This window comes from Phasianus colchicus, chromosome 2 (assembly GCF_987193195.1).
Source record: "Phasianus colchicus chromosome 2, bPhaCol1.hap1.1, whole genome shotgun sequence".
In the NCBI taxonomy this organism is placed as follows: Eukaryota; Metazoa; Chordata; class Aves; order Galliformes; family Phasianidae; genus Phasianus; species Phasianus colchicus.
This window is the reverse complement of record NC_143437.1, coordinates 52017112-52041684: the sequence shown is the minus strand read 5'-3', so window position 1 is coordinate 52041684 and position 24573 is coordinate 52017112. Positions and strand designations below refer to the sequence as shown.

General features: G+C 40.6%; 1 protein-coding gene across 3 annotated transcripts in view; it reads right to left on the bottom strand.

The window, feature by feature from the left end:
* Positions 1 to 24573, bottom strand: part of PLAGL1 (PLAG1 like zinc finger 1) — a 53764-nt gene that overhangs the window by 5835 nt on the left and 23356 nt on the right. For all 3 annotated transcript variants that reach the window (XM_090135686.1, XM_031611373.2, XM_090135687.1), the window contains 6 exons: positions 23406 to 23448; positions 9475 to 9630; positions 8120 to 8232; positions 5363 to 5512; positions 2125 to 2244; positions 16 to 512 (listed from right to left, as the gene is read on the bottom strand). In XM_090135686.1, the coding sequence (XP_089991812.1) occupies positions 16 to 512; positions 2125 to 2244; positions 5363 to 5512; positions 8120 to 8232; positions 9475 to 9630; positions 23406 to 23424 (1055 nt within the window). In that variant the 5' untranslated portion in view covers positions 23425 to 23448. The remainder of the gene's footprint in view (positions 1 to 15; positions 513 to 2124; positions 2245 to 5362; positions 5513 to 8119; positions 8233 to 9474; positions 9631 to 23405; positions 23449 to 24573) is intronic.

The window sequence follows — 24573 nt, the reverse complement described above, 5'->3', positions numbered from 1 at the left end:
CCTTCAGAGCTGTACCTGAGCAGTTTATATTTGGAAATGAAGGCTTTTGTGCATCCGTGCTGTGAACACTTGTAGGGGCGCTCCGCTTTGTGCACGTAAGTGTGGACTGTGAGCTTTTCAATGGAATCAAATATCTTCCCACAGAGTCGGCAAGGGTAACTGTCTGTCTGCTTCACTTCTCTTCCCTTCAACAGTGAAGACCGGCCATTTCTCCATTTAGGTATAAACCTCACAAGAGCATCACAAGTGTTTCCTGAGCTGGCACAGCTAAGCTTCGCAGCAGAGGAACAGGAAATGGTCCCATAGCACTGAGCAATGCTTTTGCCTAATGCCGATCCTCTCAGTTTCCCTTTGAATTTGTTTTTTGCTTTTAAGGATCCTAATTTATTTGGTGGTCTGAGCCTGGTGGTAAGGACTCGGTCTTTATTGATGCACTGGTGAGATTCCAGCAGAGCAAAAGTTGCAAAAGTACTTCTACAGCTGGAGCATATCCAAGGGTCTACAGGCTCTTTCTGCAACGAGAACAGAAGCAGGTCTTTCTTATTAGGCATTCTAAGGAAAGGTCATATTCTCACTGACACTACATCATCTCTGGGTGTTCCCAGGACATGTTGTCCTTGATCATATTTACTTCAGTGTACTACAATGCTGCTGTTCAGCAGGAAATGAATTCTCTCTAGGAGTCTAAAAACCAGAAGAGGAAAAAAAAAAAAGATTGACTAAATACCGATTTCCACATTTGTGTTTAGCATTTACTGTAGCAGTACTGAGTCCTTCACCTTTGCTCAACTCTGTGTACTGAATTTCAAAGTCTATTTGTTCTTATTATGGAATTACTTATAAAAGCAGTTGAGAATTGTACTTTAACCTTGGATTGACATCATTTATCTGCTATTGCAACTGTACAAAAATCACACAACTAGGGCCTGCCTAATTGGGTAGGCTTCTGCACACAAATGTAGTTTATCATACAGGATTTCCCTCTATTTTTGGCTGACTCCATTCCCCTTTACCAGAAGGCAGTAGTCAATGCCTCCAGGAGAGACTTTTTCACTTTGCTTCATGCTGGACATCAGACTTTATTAATTCAAAATTAAACAGTTTCGTTTTGGAGATATGAAGCCTATCCTTAAAGACATTTAAGTTTTTGGGGTTTTTTTGTGTTTGTTTCTTTTTGCAAGCCTTGTATTATTTGGAATTATTATTTCTGTGAAAATAAAAACTCTACTGGTCATTTGAACATATTTTAAATATAGACATTTAAAACATTCAAATGAAAAACTGTGCAAAAAAAAAAAAACTAAGCCCAAAACAACCACCAGTTCCTGACAAAACGTATTAACAAAATGTATTTCCAGATGTAAACCCTGCATTTCCTCAGCTGTTTGTACATTACTTCTCACAAAGTGACATTATTTTCCCCTGTCTCTAGCTTGCTTTGGAGAACACGGTGAAGCCATGTCCACTCTGTCTTTATCCATAGACAAAGAGCCCTACTCCTCCTTTTCTGTATCTTATGCTATGGCTCTCCTGTGCCTCCTTTCTGGACTATACTCTAAAATCCTCTGTGCAAATGAAGCAACAGGGAGCACCTGGAGCACCTATGAATTCCAAGTTCAGTTGTATTCTCTGTTTAACATTTCCTTCTAGCTTAGGTATGAGTCTTCACAGTTACATTTTCAATAGTCAGAACCTTTCCTGTCTTTTTAAGGATTTTTACTATCATATAAAGAGAAAGGCAAATGGTAGGATTATTACACAGGAAAGGCTGAAGCAATCAGTGCATTATCTGACCAACTGGTCAAGGCATAACAAATGGGAATTGCTGAGATACATCTAAGGCTGGACAGCTTGGCTACCTAAGAAACAATCACAAACTTAAATAAGTCTTTCCAACATAACCCAGTGGAATCACTACTTCTGGATACGTCTGATGTCACCATTAGATTACAAACACAGGATATAAAGAGCAGCCTTACTATGGATGGTTGTTCCTTTAAAATTGCTCCTGGCTTTGTTTTAGCCAACTATTCTACGACTTGCTCTAGCATTATCACACAACGCATGTAAATAGCCGTAATTTACTACATGGAGACAGCCTCAATGCAGATTAGGGGTACTTACTGCTACTACAGGCAAAGGACTGACATCAGATTCTTCTTTAATGAAGACTGCAGAAGTTTCCATAAATTTGGCATAATCGGCAGCGTACCATACTTTCAATTCCGTGTGGGGCTCAATTGGCTGTGAATGGAAGAAAATAGTTCACATTTACTTATGCATGTTTACCTACACCAAATAATACTATGTTGAAGACTGGAGGGAGGGGGATGCAATTTGTTATCATTACTCATGTTGCACTCTTTGAATCTATTTAAATTACTGATAACTTAGTTTCAAGATTCAAACAAACACTTTCTGAGCATTATTATCCACTCTGAAAGGTTTGAATCTTTAGAGTTTCTAAAAGCACACCTGTATGTACAGAGATTTTGGGGGATCATAGTAGAACAGATGCCTCAGCCCTCCCAACTTCAGTGAGATTTATTTGCCTATGATGCCCAGATGTCCAGCAGTCTTTCCAAGAAATATCCTTGATGTTCCTAAAGCCCACTGAACATGAAACCTAACTACAGGGTATAGGCAAAAGAAAATTGCATAATGAATGTGTAACAGCTTGAACACCCCTTGGATGCACAGATTCAGAGTTGATTAATGTGTGGACTTCAAATCAAACTTGCATATTTACATGCACTGGCTCTAATGGATGAGACTCAGTATGAATGGTGGGGATGGGCTGAAGGCTGGACTGGATGAGCTCAGAGGTCTTTTCCAACCTTAATGATTCAATGCACGAGCTATATGGTACCCCCTGCCCTTCTTTCACTGAAGCCTTCCTACACAGGCTTAAGGAAGTCCGTAATCTGCAGTCTTCCATCCAGTCATGCATACAGCAAATCTTGAACTGAACTACCACCTCATCATACAAGTACTTTCAGTCAATAATGGCAGCAGACAGAAAAAAAAGGATGAGTGATTAGATTAATTGGCTCACAATTTATCACATATTTAGAAGGAAAAGAGAGAAGTAACTTTGGGGTCATGATTTATATGACTTCTTGGCGTTGTAAGCCACATTATTCATCTACAATCAAAACTAACATTCTTTCAATAGATGCACAGCCAAACTGCATTGTACCTGTTTTTTTGTTTCAACTAAACTACATTTATGCCACTAGAAAGAACAAACTAGCCTGGAAAGACGGCAGCTGAGTCTTGTTCCACATGATATCACATCTCAGAATGCACATATAACATCAACGTTGCATAAGCATGGTAAGTGAAAGATAAGTTAGACTGTGAACGCTAAAAGATGACAGATAATTGTATCTATAATGTCCAAAACCTGAACTTCAGAAGCCCAAACCTGCTTGCTTACTACAACCAGCATGGTCAGCTGTATGTTCTAATAACACCTGGCCTAAACAGAAATAGTACGCAGTGAATTTTCCACTTTGCAAAGGATGAGAGGCAGAAACATAATTTAGGAGACCAATCATGCATTGAGCTCCTGCATGTACTCTAGATGGAGAAAAGTACACATGTATCCATCCATATATGCATGCTTTTGTAGCCGTAATTTCAAGTCACTAAAAATCCTCAGCCTTTACTCTAAAGTGATATCCCATCTTTCTATAAAAACAGTGGATACTTCCACTCTCAACAGATATTCAAACTCTCTTGAGAAAAAATCCTCATAACCAGCCCTAAGGCAGCCTCACAACGTGACCAGCAGGGTGTGCCTCAGTGTAGCAGAAGGCTATTTTACCCTACTGACCTGGACAAAATCTGCAGGACGCCACAGTACTATGAATGGCACTAGGACTTAGGAGTGAGAAAAACAGGTTAACTCCCCCCAGTACATAGTAAGGGTTCCAAAACACATTATTCATCCCAAGATACTCTTCATTTTAATAATGAGAAGGATGCAACTCTCCATTAATGCTCACAAGCAATTCTATTGAAAGCAGCAGTGAGCTGTGTCAATACGGTATTTAAATTCTATCGGAAATTTTAAGTTACAAGTTTTGTAAATATGCTGCTTAGAAAAAACATTTGTTCATGCTTTCTAAGTAGAGTATTATTAATGTTCTCAGTTCTACACATATAGCATATATTTAAAATCATATTGACTGAATCAGAATTCCAAACACAGCCTAAACATTGTCACAGACTGGGATATACTGTTATATGATGTCGATTTTTTTTAATTGCTTTACTATTCATCCAAAGACAAGTAGTGTTATAAAAGACTTTGAAGATGCAAAGTGTTATCACTATTAATTTATTCTCACGCCATCACTGCGTGGTAAGTATGATTAGTATTTTCTTATTCTTATGTTACTCACAACGCTATACAGGCATTTACTTAGAATAAAAAAGGGGGAGAAAAAAATGAATGTTCAACATGAAGACTTCAGTTTCCTAGATGTGTAAAAGTTCTGATTTAAAAAAAAAAAAAAAAAAAAAAAGTCTGATAAAGTGGTCAAAACAACAAAAACCAAGATGACCACATACTCATAGAATCATCACAGAATCATAGAATGGCCCGGGTTGAAAAGGATCACAATGATCATCTAGTTTCAACCCCCCTGCTGTGTGCAGGGTCACCAACCACCAGACCAGGATGCCCAGAGCCACATCCAGCCTGGCCTTCAATGCCTCCAGGGATGGGACATCCACAACTTGTTCCAGTGTGTAAATATTCCTGTGTAATGTACAAATACAGAGTTCTGTATTTTCTCTCCTAAGACAGAAACACAGTCCAGAATCCCTAGTATAAATTGATCATTTCATGGCAATATCATAGTATTGTAAGTTCTGCAGTTATGTCTTCAAATTTAATCAGAGTAGAAAACAATACTTCAAGAAGCTACTCAGAATCCTCTAATGCACTCAGAACACAACCTGTGTCCAAAAGTGCAATAAAGAAAAGTGCTTTCCAGGAAGAAGTATTCTCAAAAGTAATCCTGCAGGATAATCTCACAACGTGCCTATTTTGAACTGGAATGGTAACACTTCACAGTGTTCTTGTTTAAACACCGCCACCACGAACGATATTTCTGCATTTCTCTGCTCAGTTTCTTCAATACCCGCAGCATATGTACACATTACCTTTTACTGGAAAACCCCATACACTGCTTGCTTTACTATGGATTAAGTGATATAAAAGGTGGTGTGTACGAAAGCACCAGTTGCCTGAATACAATCAATCTTTCATCTGTAAAAGGGTTGGTCTTTCAGAATCTTTGTCGATAAATTGCCATTTGAATGACAGGTGAAGCAATGTGGGTTTAACTACCTTAACAGTTGTAAAGTAGACTTCTCCACAGTGCTGATAAGCCACAAGGGTCTGTTCTTCTTGGTTCCGGGCTAGCCGGACAAACATCATCCAGTTTCCACAGTCTTCATTGGGAGTGTCCAGAAAGTACTTCCCTCCATCTTTCAATACCTGAAACAAAGGGGTAGGATTGGAGAAATAACATGGTAAAAACTAAGTCCCGTATGGAGACGCATTATTTTTTTTTTTTAATTGGGAATCAGGGCTACCAATTATTTACCTTCTTGTGGTGATAAATTTTTGAAATCATGTTTGTTTCAAAATAGATCACTCTTAGAGAACACTGAGTGCAAAAGAAAGTGAAGAATGAGTACCTTCTGAGGCACTCAACCAGTAGAATAGCTGTAAGGGCTTTGTATGTATTTCCAGTTTATATTTCTCATTTTTTATGTTATATAAAGATAGTATTACGAGAACAAGAACTAAGTGCAATCAGGTAAGAAGATAAGCTTTGTGCCTTAATGTACTTCCTGAGTAGCTGATAATCTCAAACTTCAATGCTGCATTAACACTGGTTTGCATGGAACAATCACACAAGTTGTGCAATAATTCCAAAGAGACTTTTTAACAGTCATCTCTTTTTAAAAATGTAAAATTAAATACAAATGAACAATCGTGCCAGAAAGACCTCATTCATTTTGCTTTACTTCATTCTTCCTAGATTCCATTTCAAGAGAATGTCTCTATGCGTAAACAGCCCCAGCCTCATACAGGACAGTTGCTTTTCCACTACACTGAATGTAGACATTTGAAGCTGCACAACAGATGCCAGCACTGCATGTATTGGTTCCAATAACCAGCTAAGCTAACCACTAATTGCAAAACAAGTTTTATCTCCACTGCTTCTGAGGACTATTTTACCCAACTTTGTCATTTTTCCAATGGAAACACTTGCCTGCTGGACAAGTCCCAGTTTAATCACATTCAGAATGCTGCTAAGAGAAATGCCAAGGCAACTACTGCTGCCATGTAGGAAAAGTCAGAGTCCAGTCTCTTCTTGTGAAGAAATACTCTTTTCATCAATCAGAGCTGTGCTTATCACAGTACATTTCAAAGCAAACTGGGCCAACTGATGGAGGATAGGGTGCGGTTTGCAGTGGCTTGGTGGAGAGGAAGGAACTGAATGCTTAGCTCATCCATGCTTGCAAATTTGCTAGATCTGTACCTTACCTTTTCCGCATTTGTAAGAACTAAAGTGTTGCACAGGGACAGAAGAAATTAATGCTCTCTGGTGTCATCATGCTACGAAAATCCCACAGAAGGACAGTGTTACCTTCCTGGCAGACCATTCATATGACTTCCATAAGCAAATGAAGTCTACAGCAATTACTGGACCTACAATTTTCATTCTCAAATGAAACTGCAGAAGTATCTGTATGTATGCCTTTCTCCACAGCAGCCTGCATTCCAGCCCCAAGCTTCTGAGGAAGAAAACTCAAATGAAGACATACAGCACATAACAGGACCCTCTCTTGGAGGGTGAGAGGGCCTGATGTTAAATGACGAGTCTTGGAAGAACCAAGACTTGCCACAGAGTTCTGACAGAGGCTGTGCTGGAACGCAGATGTGCTGTATGACAGAGACACCTGTGCAGGTGAGACCTAGGATAAGAGGACTATGATCAACCATCACTCCCAGGAAGCTGATGAGGGAAAAAATGTGCATGAAGATACATCTAGGCAAGGCTGGTCTTGACAGAGGCCATTATACGTGTGGAAAATTATAAAGACTGGTGTAAATGGTCCATATTGGATGAATAGCACATGCTTATGCAGCAAGGGATAGTAACTGCTCTAAAAATAAGAACCTGACCAAATAAACTGAATTATTACACTGCCTGTCAAAGTTTAAACACAACCACATAATTAAGGAATGCTTCCTTATTTTTGCACTGTTCCTTCCTACTAAGCATGTGTCCTAGTGCATATTTCTGCCACTATTGCTAAGCCAGTGCACACACATGACCCTCCCAATAAAATGGTGTAAAGTACAAATTCTCTTGGTTCTAATTCGTAGGATCACAGAGTATCCCTTGTTGAAAGGGTCTCACAGGGATCATCAAGTGCAATCCCTGGCTCCACACAGGACCACCCAAAATTCATACCCTAGCATTGCCCAAAGGCTTCTTGACCTCTGACAGCTTGGGGCTGTGCCCATGGCCTTGGGCATATGCCATGTGCCATGTGCCCATGTGCCATGCCCATCACCCTCTGGTGAAGAGTCTTTACCTTACACCCAACCTGACCCTCCCCTGATTCGGCTCCATGCCATTCCCTCAGGTCCTGTCACTGTCACTAGAGAACAGATCTCAGTGCTGCTCCCACTCTCTCCTTGTGAGGAGCTGTAGGCTGCCATGAGGCCTCCTCTCAGCCTCCTTGGCTCTGTACTGAACAAACTAAGTGAATACAGCCCTACTAGGGAAGACAGTACTGTCCCTGGATACATTCAATAGCCATACTCCATGAAAAATTTATCAAGAACAGTTAGATAAATAGATAAATCACTACAGAAATGATAAGCTTTCTAGAAACAAGAAAGCAGGAAAGTGAACTCAGCACACAAGAAATCTTCATGCTATGCTGTGCAATCCAATAATATGACTTAAATTCATACACAGAGATCAGAAGTACAATTAATTAACTAGATTAGAAGGCAAGTTGCCCATATGAAATGTTAAAAGACACAGATGCACTTCATGTTAAGGCACAGGGTTTTTACCTGCAGAACTAGCCTACTCTCATCATAGCAGGTCAATTTTGTAGATAGTTGACCAACGTAAGGACCAAACTGTGTTCTCTTCTGTATTACTTTCTTCGCAAATACTCCAAGGACTGTAAATAAAAAAGACCAGACTAATATTAATGCAGACACAATGAACTATTTCTTGTATAGTTACAGTCAAGAAAGTGGATTTAAACATAATAGTCCTGAATGCATTAATTCTTCTTCAAGATAAATATACAGGTAAACCATTCAAAGCGTTAAGAGTCTGAAAAGGATCCAAGTCTTTAAAGAGGCTCTGTAAAAATGGAACTTACATTGAATACAATTGAAAAAGTGCTTAAAATCCAGAACAGCACATTAACATGCAATGCTCAAATGTGCTGACTGTCTTCAGTGTACAAGATATTATCATAGCACTATGCTTATAGGCATAGTTGAGAAAATTGTCATCTCCCAGTAGAGAATCACAGAATGGCCAGGGTTGGAAGGAACCTCAAGGATCATGAAGCTCCAACCCCCCTGCCACATGCAGGGCCACCAATCTCCTCATTTAATGCCAGACCAGGTTGCCCAGGGCCCCATCCAATCTGGCCTTGAACACTTCCAGGGATGGAGCATCCATAACTCTCTGGGCAGCCTGTTCCATTACCTCACCACTCTCTCTGTAAAGAATTTCCCCCTGATGTCCAACCTAAATCTCACTGAGAAGATCTATAAAAACACAAAATCACCTGTTTTACTCATCTCATTACCTCCTACCTATAACCAATGGTGCAGTGTAACAGGCATCTTGCTATTCCCTTTCTGAAATGCCATCTAGGCAGAACTTATTTTACACAGCACACTGAGTTCACTTGCTCAAGCTTGAGCATTCAGACTTTGTATAATGTGAGTTGAAGATACTGCAAAAAGTGAATTAACACCTATATTCTTTTGAGTTTGCATGCCAGATGAGAGATGTTACTTACCATTTTGCTTCTGGCCTTTCATTGAATACACTTTCTTGGTTTTTTTTTTGCATGGCTTGGGAAAAAGATGCACAATAGTGTACGGCTTTTACTATTACAAATTCAACATTCATTGTACTTGTATAAACTCAACAGAGCTAACAGATAGCTTCCTATTAAATGTCACATCAGCTCCAGAAGATATCCAAACATCAGCCTTTGCACTGAAGGTACTAGAAATCAGTCATAAATAACAGTAGCTGAATCTGAAGTTTAGTTACACTCAGCTTCATACAGATAATACCTGAGGATTATGTCTTAAGTAATGCATAAAAAAGGGCTAGTGTTAGTATTACTGGTCTTCTCTTTATGAAATGTGGGGAAAAAAGCTTCAGTACTTACTCTGCTGGTTTCCAGCTCGCAGTTCCAACACTCGCAAAGTAAGGTAGTGAGGTAGGGTGAGACGGGCTCGGCTAGGAATAACCCTGTCTTTAGCCCTGATGAGTGGTCCATGAAGCTTGCATTCTCCTACAAGGCTTTTACCGCAATCCTCACACCCTACAAATCCAGAAAAGAGAACCCATTACTAAAAATGCAGTATTTCTCTCCAATTTAGTCTCTAGTAATTGTCTTGCTTGAGAACACATCTTAGATTATCAATGTTTTTATTTACAGCACTTTTCCACGTTAGGTACAGAAGAGACTATCTGAAAGCCAAAACTGAAATAGGAAGGTTTGAAACAAGACCTCCAGTTTGTGCGTTCTAAATCAAGGTATATGCATTTACATACAGGTGAGAATGGCAAGGTTGCTAGTAATAATCAAGGTATCTCTCTTGCAGAGATCCAAGAAGCCCAGGAAAGATCTGTTTCTCTGTGATCTTGCACAGGCCCTGCTGAGTAAAAGATGAGACCCTTAGTGTATCATGAAAAATGAGTATAGTAGGTGTTACAGCCACAACTCAGTTGACAACCACTAAAGGCAGCATTCCCAGACTGTGCTGTCTATGGAAAGCCAAAAGGCACGCCACATTTCCCAGGCATAGTTTCACAGCAATCACATTTGCAGAATACATGAACCATCCACAGAAGTCACTAATGAGAAAGACGTCTGCAAATACTGACATTCTCCCAGCACATTAAGGTATTTTTGGTTCAGCGTAGCTTAGGCTGGTTGCCAGGGAAACTCGTATGGAGCAGTGACAAAATGTGGCAATGATCCTGTTCAACAGAAGACATCCAAGCACTGGAGTTACACAGAGTGATGGGAAAAACAGTGCACAAAACCTTTCTGTAGACAGTAGAAACAAAAGCAGTGAACCAACAAATCATCCATGACTACCTTGCTTTGTTTTACTTCTGAAAATTCTTTTGAGTAAGTCTATTCAAGTAAGTGACAGTAAGCAACAGAAGAATGAAGCCAGAACACCCAAAAGAGTTTGAGGGAGCCAAGGGAAGCTATAGTGAAAACTGGGGCTGGCAAGATGAGTCTTCAGGTCAGGCTGAAGCTAGAAGCCAAAGAAAGAAGCATAAGGGCTCAGAGACAACATCTGGAGAGACACTGGGGACAATCCTTGAGAAAGGACAGTAGTGTCACAAATACAGTATTCAGCATAGCTCCAAAAGCTTTCCATTTGTTAACTAAAGTAGGCGCTAGATTAAATTACATGCCTTACAAGTCTAGCCCAAAATCTTCCCAAATAAGTCCCAAGTGTTCCTACCGAGTTTTCTGGGCTTTCCATCAGCTGTAAATGAGGAGGTAGACCTGTATATCTGTCAAGTTAAAAACACAGCAGTAATCCATATTCTTCAGTATTTTGGGGATCACATAAGAGTTTTCTTTTTTCATGGCTCCCAGACTGCATGCCTGCACTACAAACAGCTGAAATCTACTATTTCTTTTTTTCCTGTTCGAGCTACAGATAAAGAACATGCCACTCTACAAGCATCACTGAAAACGCACACCCAAAAAACCCCTAAATACAGCTGCAAGGCAGATTTTTCTTGTTACACACTGTTTTATGTATCTGAAGGTCTTTTACAACTAGGCTGCAAGAAAAGAAATATTTTCACAGTGGTTTAACATAATAGGCTTTTAAATAGATTACCAACAACCTATGTCTTCTGAGGGCAGCGAAATTATTAGGGGTCCTCTACCAGCTTCCTGGGCTTACCTAGAATAATAGCGACTTTGTTTCGAGTTGTGCAGCTCCTGCTTGGAGAGTTGTTCTATGCAAACAGCTGAAAAACATTACCAAAAGCAAAAGGGAGACAAAGAGCTGCTGTTAGAGGGAGGATGTATCTAATCGTAAAGTACACGACCTTATCACTCCATGCCATGCCACTGTGATTCATCGCAGCCCAGCTCCTGAGCAAACCTTGCAGCCCTCCTGGGGCAGCGCTGCTGCAGAGGACCTGGGGCAGGCAGCGGGCAGGCCAGGAGGAGAAAGCAGGGAAAATGAGTGCAACGGGCCTCCCCTGAACCAACCTCCAACATTACCACTACTGTTCTGTCAGTTAAATCCCACTGCTGCACGAGCAGCTGATTTGGTTTGAATTTTCCAAGCAAGGTGGCCTGATTGGAAAGACCTGCCATCAAATACTCACAGAGACAGCGGTGTGACCGCAATATGAGCTCATCGAAGGCAGTTTGGCTGTTAACTAGTGAAAGCTGGCTGGTACACTCCCAGTAACACATGGTGACATCCCTGCTCCTGACCCGGGTGCTTTCCACCACCTCCAGGTGCCCCCACAAGCACAGCGGTGACCTCCCAGCAGGCCTCCATTCACAATGGGGGAAGATTAGGTTTCAAAATAATAAAAATATAACGCTCTGTGCCCAGGGAGGTGGTGGAATCACCAGTGCTGGAGTGTTCAAGGAAGGTTTAGACATTGTGTTGTTCTTTAGTGAGAACTACTGGTGATAGACAGACGGTTGGTCTGGATGATCTTATGGGTCTTTTCCAACTTTGGTGATTCTATGATTCCCAAATCAAACTTTATAACATACATGGACGATGCTCCTTGAAAATAATGCTAGCACACATAAATAGCTGAGAGAAAGTTTTCTAGCTAAGACTGGGGTGCTGGCCTGGAGAACGTGACAAACCATCTGCTAGAGCTGGAAGCAGCTCTCAATTAGGACACTACTCTTAGCTAATTGGTTTTCCCACCCATTTCAGCTGGCACTCCGGCAGCCTGGTATCTCTTGATACATGCACTCGTTAAGAACCTTGCTGCAGACTCCAGCCTAAAGTCTCCATGCAGCATCACGAAACACCCAGACCTACCCAATGTTTGCTCTAGGACCGTCTGCATTTTCTGATGTGTGATATGAAGATTGCTAGCTGATCTAGCAGTTTAATTGTAGTTCCAGTCCTCAAACTACATTTACCTCATGGTATTTCTGATGTTATACTGATGCACCTGGTACCCTGACTCTGAATGCATATCGCATGCTGAAAATTGCTGGGTGTACCAGAAGCACAAGACCAGTCCACTGTAAATATGGTAACTGCTGAGAGTATCCACAGCCTTATGTAATCCCCTGGGAAGTGGGGGTCTTTGCAATTTCTTCCCCCAAAACTAACAGCACAAAATTGTCTTGTTACATTCTTCCATTTCAGACCAACTCACAATCCTTCATAATTCAATGCTAAATTACAGGGCAAGAAACGCATACGCCATTACAGCTTCACAGTGGCACCGGTTTGCAACACTCAGAACGTATTTCTGCTTTTTGTTAGGAACATTAGTATACTGCCTGATGCTTTTACAGTCTCTCTGCTCCCTTAACTTACATTTATACAAACAAGATTAATGGATTCCATGTCATGTTTACAAGAATATGCGATAATGCACAAGCATGCAAGAACATCATAAAACCGCCGCCATACCTCTGCTTTGCTGCTCCTTTAATCTATAGGCAACAAAAATAAATGAAACATTCACGGGAACTAGAAGCTGTAAAAAGCTGAAGGTAATGATCTGAGCAACAATGCTATAGGATCTCCTACAGGATATTCATTCTTTGCCTGTAAAGAATTTCACAGAATTCCAAGCAACACTTTATCTACCTGCAGATTCAACCACACAAGCTAGCAGATCCCATAACCAGCACAATGTTATTCTACTGCGTGCAGCGTGGCTGGTTTCTGCCTGGCTGTCAGGACGCTGCCAGAAGCCACAGTGCCCACAGGATACACTTTCACCCACCAGCTGACCACAGCAGGCTGACTGCCATACCTGAGCCATTCTCAGTGCAGAGGTGGTTTCCTCAATCCAGGTGACAGCACTCCTTGTAGTCTGCAGGATTGCCAGACTGGCCCGTTCTTTCCCTCAGGACAACCGCAGGGCCATCAGCCCTTCACGGGGCCGCACTCCCGCAGGTAGCGGCAGCCAGGCAGGACTCCAGCACAGTTAACAAACACAGGTTTCCAAAGCAGTGGCCCGATCCCTGGGCAGTGCCACCCCCACAGACACAAGCCCGGCCTCAGGGGAGATCTCATTAGCGTGGGCACAGCGCCACGGGCTGCGGTTACACGAAGTCCGGTTGTGGAGATAACAGAGCTATACATAGCTATACTAGGAACGCAATCACTGCCACAAGAGCCCCAACATACCACCAGTCCCTTGGCCAATCAGCTGTAGAGCACAACTTTTAAAAAATCGTTTGCTAACAACCAGATCCCTATCAGGCAACCTTCCTGCACCTTCTCCAACCTCTGCTCTTAAGGGATGTTACGGTACCTGAATCCTCCTTCAGTGTCTCTGAAGGCGTCTGCAGTACTCCTTGCACGCACTGTGAGCACAGAGGTAACTCCTTCCTTTTACAGCACCCATTTCTTGCAAAGATGCACTGCAAGAAACGACTGTTCTGCCGAGCAGCGCTCAAAATTTGCTGTGCAGTTTTGCAGCATTAGAATTAGCTCCCGTGCACAGAGGGAACAAAGATCAGTGTACACAGTACTCCAAATCCAAGTCTAATTACAATCATAAGATTTGCATAGCAAACAACAGTAATTTACCCCAAAGTAAAACTGTGCTGCTTCATTACCCTTGCCCTGCTTTCACGTACAGGGACACTGCATAAATATCTTGTTGAAATTTTCTCCCTTAGCATACGTTGCATTTGCAGTATTTGAGTTTTGATTCTTCTTGTGTGAAAGTATGCGAGGCTTTCCTTCTCTGTTGTTTGTTCTAAGGCATCCATTGCTGGAAAAACTTGAAAAGCTTGTTCCAGAATATTATTTATTTGGCAAAAATACAAAGTACTCAATTAGCAAACAATTAATCCCAAGTTATTTTGCCATTACTGTGGGCCACTGTCACACATTTCTTCTGGAAAAAACATTTATGAAAGGTCTTACATGTCCTGAGTTTGATGCGCAAAGTATATTCATTTACAAAGGAGCTGAAGCTCTTAACTGATTAACAGTTCATCCAATTTATATTGAAGTAGAACTCCAGTTACAGTTACCAGAATTCAGAATATTAAAAAAATTATTCTATTCTAACCTCTTTAGCTTCTGATGTTTTGCTGTGCTACATTTTCCACTGACTGACAGCCTTTAGCTGTAATAACTGCTTCTTAGTCCAGCGTGAAAGTAGTCGAACTTCATTTTCTCTTGTGTCCCTTCTATCTTGTACAAGAACACCTTCCATTAAAAGAGAGCTACCACTGCTTAGCTAAGCACAAAAAAAAAAAGAAAGGAGGAAGAGAGGGGAAAGTCAAGGCTGACCACAGTCAGAGCTGACTTTGTAATCTCAACTGCTCACCTGAGTAAAGACTGCAAATTGTGGCATATTCACCCACACGTGAATTTGTATTATTTGTGAAAATCAGTGGAGGAGCAGTCCTGGCCTTGGCAGGGATGAGCAGCACTGTGAGTATGAGCGTCTATGTGGGGCCCCTGCTCCTCTGGGAAGAGAACGATGGATGGGTGGTTTGCAGACATCCTGGCAATCATCCTTAACATTAAGCACATTTATAGTAACATGACCTCATTCTACTACGATGTAAAACCTAAAAACTGAGTTACTATATTTGGAAGTAGAAATAAAACAGTACCATGCCTTATTGCCATCCCATGCTTTCGGTCAGACTGGCAGATCAGGTCAGCTCCCTGTAACCAGGACCAGCGCTGCAGGTAAGCCCAGCCCTTAGGTGAGAACATGAGTTCAGAGGAACATTCTCATCACATCACTTCTACCACCCATGAGAAGGAAGCCAGCTTATATGGAGCATCCACCTCCACGTGGTACACCAGCAGTGCTAATCAGCCCAGGCATCCCCTCCTGTCCCACACAGCTGTTGTGGTGAAAGTAAGCCTTGAAAAGGGACCCAGAGAGGCTTACCTCCCATCTGACTGCAATGCAAAGCACACACACATTTTCCCAACAGACAGGAGTTCAAGCATGTAAACTCTTCAGAGCACCAAAACTATTTCTTACACAAACAAATAAATGTTAACAGTGACTATGATTCATTATTAGTTCCTAAAAGAGGGTAATCTTGAAGACAGTCAAGTACTAATGGAAGCAGTAAGGTTTCTGTCTGACTGTTTCTTCCTGACAGTAGTCATCAGACACTGTCAGGAAGAACTTAAAGAGCCCAGCCCCAGAAATGCCATCCTTCCACCAACCATGCAAGACTTTCTGCCATGCTTCTTCCATCCTAGGAGCAAAATAATTGGAGACTCAAGGAGCCCAGGTGCACTGTAAAATTCAGTGAAGGGACTGTATACAGCAGCTTCTACAGGGAATCAAGAAGGATGTGCAGCAAGATACCTCTGCTTTCCTGTACCTTACAGCCTTCCCAGCAAAGAGATGTGAAAAAGTACCTTCACAGTCTGAATGCTTGAAAGGGAAGTGTCCTACAGGACTTTACCGCAAACTTAAAGAAAAAAAACCAGCAGGGAAAGCATGCAGGTGTATTTATCAAGTTTAACTTCATGCTGCAGATGAACAAGTTTATCAAAGCTCTTGATAGGTTCATTCACCTAAAAATGACTTCAGATCAAAGCATTGATTGAAAGCTAAGTTAAAAAAAAAGAAAAAAAATTCTGGTTATTCTTGAGTCTAAGATGTACGTGTCACATTTCTGGTACACCACACGGGGTTTTGGTTGCTATCAAAATCCATACACATAATGTACCGTTCAGATGAAGTCACTTCCTGTAGTTTACATGTAATAGCTTCTAATCAGTGCAAACAAAGAGACTTCTTCTCACTGCTGAAAGCTGAACACATTTCAAACAATCAAATTGAAAAATGCAGTTTGATTTTTCAGGTTTTTTTTTTTTTTTTTTTTTTCCCTTCTCTCTTCCCTCTACTAGCTTGGCATGAAGATATAAAATTAGATCCAGAAACAGGGAGGGAGGTTAACAGCAAACTGACAGAAAAAACTTTTTTTTTTTTTTTTTCCCCAAGAGACAGCCCCAGGCAGCACAGCCTGATCCTTTGAAATGCCCAGCTAAGGCTCCCAGGGAGCCAAAGCTCCTGCTGCCCATCTACTGCTACCAGCCAGCCGCAGCCATGCTGATGCAGGTCAGTCCATGCTAGCACTGCTCAAACTGCTTCAGTACTGCAGACAGCAGAAAGAAAATCCCACCATCCACACAGACACAGGCAACCACCAGGGGAGCCAAAGCAAAACTGCTTGTGAGCACCCTATGGCTCCTGTGCCACATTCTGGGTCCGTATTCTGTGCCCCCCTGCAGCAGATGTTTTACTGTCCACAGAAGAAACAGCTCTAACTGGACTCAAGCAAGTCTTTTTGGTGGAGATTTTGGCAGGTTGATTTATTTTAGTATCAGATCTTTCAGCAGCTAATGCTACTGTTGTAACTTACGCATGTTTTCCTGAACGCACATCTGTATAAATACACATCTACCTGAGTGCATGTGCGTATAAACACACACATCCATATCAAGTGTGTTAACAGTGACTGACAGTTTTATTCATGGCTGGTCAACACTAAGGTTTCGGTTCTGATAAATGAAGTATAGAGATTCTAATGACTAATGCTTCATCTTAATCAGTTGAAATATTTCCAACACTTGCAAGACTCCCTTAAAAGGGAACCTTGGAGTAGGTCTCTCCTTAGTGCAGAAGCACGCTGTCAGTAAACTTTTCATTGAACTTGGTTGCTACTGGCCACCAAGGTCAGATATCACTCAGAGGAGATTGACAGATGGTCACAAAAGTGGCTCTCCTTAGGAAACCATCCTAAACTGATTCTTGCTCTCACTTTTGTCACACAACCTTCAGTTTGGACTTCCAGGAACTTTCCCAGCAAAGATGCCAGAAATTGGAACATACCTCCAGCTGCTTTCTGCAGGTAGGCATGCGTTGGAGAAGGAAATACGAGCTAACTGCAGGACACAAAGAGGACTGGCATGACAGAGAAGCTGTACTCATCCTGCAGCTGTAGATGCAGGAATCTTAGAGGCAATTTAAGTAAATGAAACAAACCACTACTGCTGGGAATAAAAGCATGGACTCAGCTCTATAGAAAAAAATCCATATGCTCAGCTCGTCTAATGTGTGAGTAGCCAGCCACATTAGGAATGAAGGAAGTTGATGTGGAGAAGTGAATATACGGATACTTAGGACTAACTGTTCCGTTGTGACCTTGGAGGGCCAAACCTGAAAGAATACTCACAATCTGTACTACATTTCAGGGAAACTAAGTGTGAATAAAACTGAGAAATCAGTTAACTTTCTCATTTCAAACCTCCTATGGGCATTTCAATTCACGGAAAAGAACAAAAACATTAATTTTGTTTTGAGCTCATGAACGCTAAAACCCATGTATATTTGCAACAAAGGAATACAGGCATCTTCTTTTAGAAGCACTGTTCTTGTAAATAGAGGGTCCTTAACAGCTTAGCAGAACTGCTTCAACTATTACTGTGAAGAAGAGAGGACACACAGAACAATTTCGATTACAGCATGAAGTGCCATACTTGCCAGACTTCCAGAAAGCACAGGATGCTTCGACCCCAGCTTCTCTGGGAATAAAATGGGTTGGAGACTCTCATCCCTGACTTTTACGATTCCATTAAATTATTTTCCTCTTTTAAAGCATGGTGTGATTTCCTTAAGAACAGGCATCGGGAAGCTCTTTTCAACAGACACAAAACTGTATTTCTGTGAAAAGAATATTCACATGTACAAGTGTCCTAGCTGCATTACTTATCTTCTTCCTGAGATCTAACAGATACTTATTTTTTTCTACCTTAAAGACATTCACTGGGAACTAAGGGATAATTTCTAATGTCTCAACAGAAACTGTATTAAAGAAATTATATCCACCCGTGCTTCTTTAACTTGCTGATAAAGCATGGATTAAAAAAATAGCATCAACAGATTGAGAAGCAGTACAGTACATTTCTGTTACAATAGCTATTCTCCTTAGGCGTAATGACAGCCTTGAGTCTACTACTGCTTTGAAATACAGAATTATACAGCACATGACCAGAATATTATCACAGAACTACATGCGAGTGTTGCAAAAATCTGGGGGCTTAAAAAAAACTACAGATTTTTTTTTTTCTGTAGAGGAAGCACTCTAAACTCAGATTATCCAAAAAGCCCTATTTATCTTCCTGTTGACAGACGCCTTAGTTTGAGATTAAATAAAACCCAAAGACTCTATCTACAGTTGTTCCTGATGGATTCCTAGTTTTTTTAAACTACTTCCAGAAGACACAAAAATAAAAGCAATAGTCTGCTAGAATCTAATTCTACTAAATTCTAAAACTAGAATCTAAGAAGCAACCTTAGAAGGCAAAATTGCAAGCAATTTGATTTTGTACTTTCCTAGCTGAAATAGCAGTGTTAGAGGTCTTAGGGGAACTGTTCCAATCCTCCATAATATTTAATATCCATATTTACTTGGGGCTGTATATGGTCACATACTCTACAATGTATTTAGTATACTTTCTTCTATTGATTGGAATTCAATTATTTTATACGCTCTGTGCTTCAACATTGCTATCAAATCACACCAATATTTGTTTTTCATACATATCCCCAGTTTGAGATGTGGTAAAGGTACAGCTGTCTTGCCAGAACATCCTTTCCAGTCCTGTATGTTAAATGTAAGATTCTCTGTTGCCTTATCATTCAATTAACAGAACACAAATACTACTTTTACCACATATCACACACAGATCATCTACCTCCCTTCTTTTATACTCACAAAAAAAGCTGTGATCAACTGAGCTTTCCAAGCTATAATTGGTTTTTATTTACAACATTACAATTACCACACAAAACCCTCACTGGCCAGTATTTTCATAACACATCTAGGTTATATTAATAAAGCAACCTACAAAATGTCTCTTTTCCAACTGAAATGCTGGCTTTAAATAAGCTTTACCTCTAAATTTTAGTGCCTCCCAATGCCTATCATGTAAAAATGCACTTAGATGTAAAAAAATCCCTCCTGCTACATTTGTACAACAGCAATACAGCTCACAAAAATAAACATCAGCCTGCTTGAAATCAATGTTTTTTATACCCTTTTCAAAATCATAAATACATTTTTTGGTTTTTTTTTTTCCCTTGGAAATACTTGGAAATTTAAAGGCAGAACCCACAAGCAAAAACTACTAATCATCTACAGTTAGGCTACATGCTTTTTATCTTTGGGATCACAAAGTATTTATTCTAAAGAAAGTTTGTTTGTACATGGAACCTCAATGCTTCCAAGAAAAACAGATAAGTTATCTGCAGCACAGAAGAGCAAAATGAGACAAAACATGCAAGATTGCTAGTTCAAAGGCACTCAAAGAAAAAATGCCAGACTGAGGAACACAAACTACTCCAATAAATACAAAACCTCCCAAGCACTTCTACTGAAATTATGAGATTACTCAAAAGTTTTCAGACAATTGCACAAACAGAAATACTTCAGATCAGGTTTGCAACACACACACAAAAAGTAATTCCCACTTCTCTGCAAGAACAAGACAGCACAATAGCTACTATTCCACCCAGAGCTTGCCTTTACACTTGAGCAGACAAACAACGAGATGACATTACTTAACTATTTTCCTGCATTCAGAACTTGCCCTCACCTGAAAACTGTAGCTACATGAGCTCAGAAACTTTCCAGTCACTGCAGAAACTAATATATAAACTCTGGTGATCTGTTCTCCTGTTTTCAGTAGGAAATTTACATATGAATTACACACCAAATTCCTCTGGGCCGATAAACTTCTGTACTTTCATGAAGAAAATACGGCTTCCTTGTTATCGTCCTCCTCTTGCTATTCTTTGCTGTCATAGAAAAAACAACTCTACCTCTAAAATCAGCAAGCATAAAGATAGATCCATTTCTTGTCTTTGAGTTTATTCTCAGAAACAGAGGTTTGGGAATAAACACATTTCAAGAGATTGGAGGCTCCCAGATTTTCTGCCAGACAGAGACTCCGGTTACTCAGCTGCCATGTGCAAAAGCACTAACACAGTGATCTGTGCTGGTCAAGAAATCATCTAATGCATTTCATCTGATCCTCAAAGACGTAAAGAGTGGTATATAATAGCTTACATAAAAGACTGATGCTAGGAGCCTGACGGCAAGATTCAGATGCCAAGTTATTTCCTAATACTATTCATATTCATTAATCATCGTTAATCAAAGAAGAAGGGAACATACACAGAAGCTAAAAACAGCACAAGACTAAGGTGTTTCCCATGGCACAATACAATACAAACATTGTTTTTGCACTCAAGAATACAAATGCAAAGATTTCATAACCGTGCTATGTGTAGGAATTCAAAACAAACCTTACCTTATTTTAAATTGCACTTTTATTAAGAAGTCACACTATTCTAGTGCAAGGTGGCAGGAAACATGCCATCTTCCTTCGGCAGAGTTTTCCAAATGCCCCTGTGTTCAACTAAGTCTAGCTCTGCTCTGTTTTGTTTTCACAAGAGGACCCATTCAGCACCATGTGCTCCTTTTCAGCTGTCAATAAACAGAGGGAGTGAATTCCCCAGAGCTTCACAAAGCTAGTTAGGCATAGCCATTCATTTCTTCAGGAAAACAGGGCATTGATTTCAGCAAATTCCCAGGGAGCAGCTACAACAAAGGGATCAAAGACCCACCTCCTTTCCTGCACGGCTCTCAGAGGAGCAGCGACAGGTTTCCTGAAGACTGGGCTGGAGCCCCAGCGACCACCGCGTGCTTCATTCACACTCATCACCTTCTTACACTCCCAGGACAGCCCCAGTGCAGACCGTGACAAACCCCTACATTCAGGCAGCATAATGTACTGCACGCTAGTTCATCCAAGGATAAAAAGGAAAACAAGCTCCAAGGGAAGTCCGCTGCTTCCCTGACCGGTTGAGCCTCAATAGCTGCAGACATTTTATAAACTCTCCTCTTTTTTGCCCTTAGCTTCTCCATCTAAAACAGAGAAACACAGCTACTTCCAATTCATCGTAATGAAACTTCACTGGGATGCTGGCTTTTTTCCACAGGCTTGAAGACATATCTACTGGAATTTGAGGTCTGGCCTCAGAAGCCCCTGCATTGAGTAGCCATGACATTTTCTTTGTGTAATTTGCCCCAGACTGCAGCATTTTTTTTTCCTAGGAATCCAAGGGGGGTTGCTCTGGTTTGGTTAGATTTTTAATTATATGTGTGCTCTTTGTTAAGGTGACTTGGAACAAGATTGCTAATCCTAGGCTTTGACCTTGTTCTGAACCAAGCATTAATGACAGATGATGCTGTGGTTAAGCTTAGTGTTGGAGTGTTAAGGCTTCATGGCTACTGCTACCACCAGTGCCACAGGCTGCTTTCTTGTGCTGAGACTACTTGGCACATGGTCCACATGACTAAACAGCTCATCTTCACACAGGACACTGTCAAGCTGTATTGTTAATACTTCCAGAATAGTAAATTCATGTGCTTCTCTGGGCAGTCTATTTCAATGCATAATTGATCCCATTACAAACACTTTTTTTTCGTACATTCAAAGGCATTTCCCTGGAAGTAGACCATGGTCACTGCCCCTTGCCTCACCATGATGCATCCTTGTGGAGAGAGCACTTCCACTTTCTTCTTCATAACCACCATTTTTGTACTGGAAGCCAATGATCAGCTCTTCCTGAGCCTTATCTTCTCCAGGCTAAGCACAAACAACACCTTCAACTTCCCCTCACATGTTAAGTTCCTTAATCTGGTGATCATTAGGGAAAGCATGACTGATGCTGAGACTGAGCTGAAGAGTGAAGAAGGAAATTAGCTAAAATGGATGAACCAGCGTAAATGACTGAGCAGAGTTAAGGAGTCTTAAGTGATTCACACCAGAACTAATGTGCAGTCACCCTACCCTTTCCGTTTTTTTAACAATGCAATCTTGACAGCAGTTCTGACTGTTGTATATGAAACAGTCACCCATATAGTCACCATCCTTATGAATCTTTTAGAGTTCTTTCTGTATCTAAACAGAACTCAAGCGTGAGCACAATTGCCAGCTGGCAGATGAAGTTCAAAAATATCACCTTCTGAAATAGCTTGAAGTAAATATATCACCTCTACAAATAGCTGTTATTTACCAGTCAGCTGCTACTGCTTTTTTTATTTATTAACTGATTACAGTTACTGACAAAAATATATTTTTTCCTTGTTCTTTATTAGGAGGGATTGGAGACTGACAAAATGGGTTCCCAAAATGGCAGTTGAGGCATTGGAAGGATTCCAGAATAAAGCATTTAAATCAGAGCAATAGGCATAGAAAATATGCTTGATGCTGCAGATAACATAGGCTGCAGTGACAGAAGCACGAGTATCAGGCAGACCCAAGAAATAGCTTTTTGCAGAAGTTATGACAGCAAAGTATGAGAATATGCCACTTGCATATTCTTTGCTGCTGGAAAAAAATGATGGATAATGGAGATGAGGAGTGGGACTTGGATGTGATTTGGATAATGATGTCTTTGAAAAGCAAGAGTTAAATTGACAAAGTGATTAAACACCCCAAGCGTATCACTTGGTAGTAATCTGGGATAGTATCTGTGCAAAGAGAGATGAAATATTTAAAACAGAACTGTGATTTTTAAAGCCTCAATGAATCTGTCTGTTCTTATGCAGGGGCCAGATTTTTACAATTTTACTCATATTAAGTCATGCCTTACTCCAAGAATAATCCCACTGATTATAATGGTAATATTGTTCCACAGATGTCTCAGAAGAAACGCAAATGTAAAAGCAGACTTTATACTTAAGATAAAAGACATCAATCATGAGCACATCTGGGAATTTGATAAAAACATATGGTACAAAAAATCACTGTGAGATGACAGAAATGTACTTACATAGCAGGTCTGTGGACATGTTTACAGATCAGGCATAGGAAACCTACGTAAAATAAATGAAAAAGAAAGATCAGTTTTCTGAAATAGCACAGTTCCTGTTTAAAATTCATGCTAGTTACCATGCACATCCTTTTTTCTAGTTCTCTAAGAAACAGGGAGAACATATCTAGGGAAATCTAAATAGGAAAAATTTCAATTAGTGAAGGAAAAGAGTGAATCTGTCTATTATTAACTCCTTAATATATGAGCTCATTTCATAAACAATGTGAAACGACATTAAAGTAATGCATGTTAATTAAGTTGGAACAATTTGCTATACCCCACTTCTTCATTAACATGTATTACAAAAACAGAATTTTCAAGCACTGTGTAAATATACCCTACTGCATGCCATTTTGTTCTTAAGCCTGCTGTTCCTGCTATTCATCTTAAGTATCCTCACAGCAAAGTCAAAGGGAATAATAACTACAGACAGGATAAGGCACTCTCTTCCACTCCTGAAAGACTTCTGCAGAGTTTTAGTTTCCTGCTGAACTCTGTTCATTTTGTTCCTTTCCCATTTTTCCACTGTTTTTTTCTTGAAATTTTACGATGGTCAGAGAGTTTATAACAAGAGCAGAGTCTGCCTTTGTTGTAGTTGTCTCAGCAGTGTCTACCACTGTGGAATCTCAATGTGTGGATATGGCTGCTTGAAGCAACACAAATAAGGCAGGCACTAAAAAGGGGGTGCACAAGTAACAGTAAGAATCACATCAGCATATGCCGTTTTGCCACATCCAAATTTTGGGTATGGACTGAAGGTACACGTATATGATTTAAGGTGAAAACTTCCCATTGGTGAAGAAAATGGTATTTGTTGCTGACTGGAATGGCTCAAAGATACAACGATTGCTAGTCAGATACTTCCAAATTAACTGGAACTGGTTGGGAGAACTGAGAGAAGAGAAGCTTGGAAGAAGACAATACAGGCAAAACAGACAACAAAGAATGATAACTGAGCAGGAAACAGTCATGTGGAATAGAGAAGTGGTAGGTAAGATAGGAAAAATGCAGAGCACAATGAAGTGAGGAGCTAGTAGCCCACTACGGAGAACACGCCAAGAAAGAAGCTGTGACTTTGCCAGGTGTATCTATTAGCAAGATGAGGAAGCTGCTATCTAACTATCTC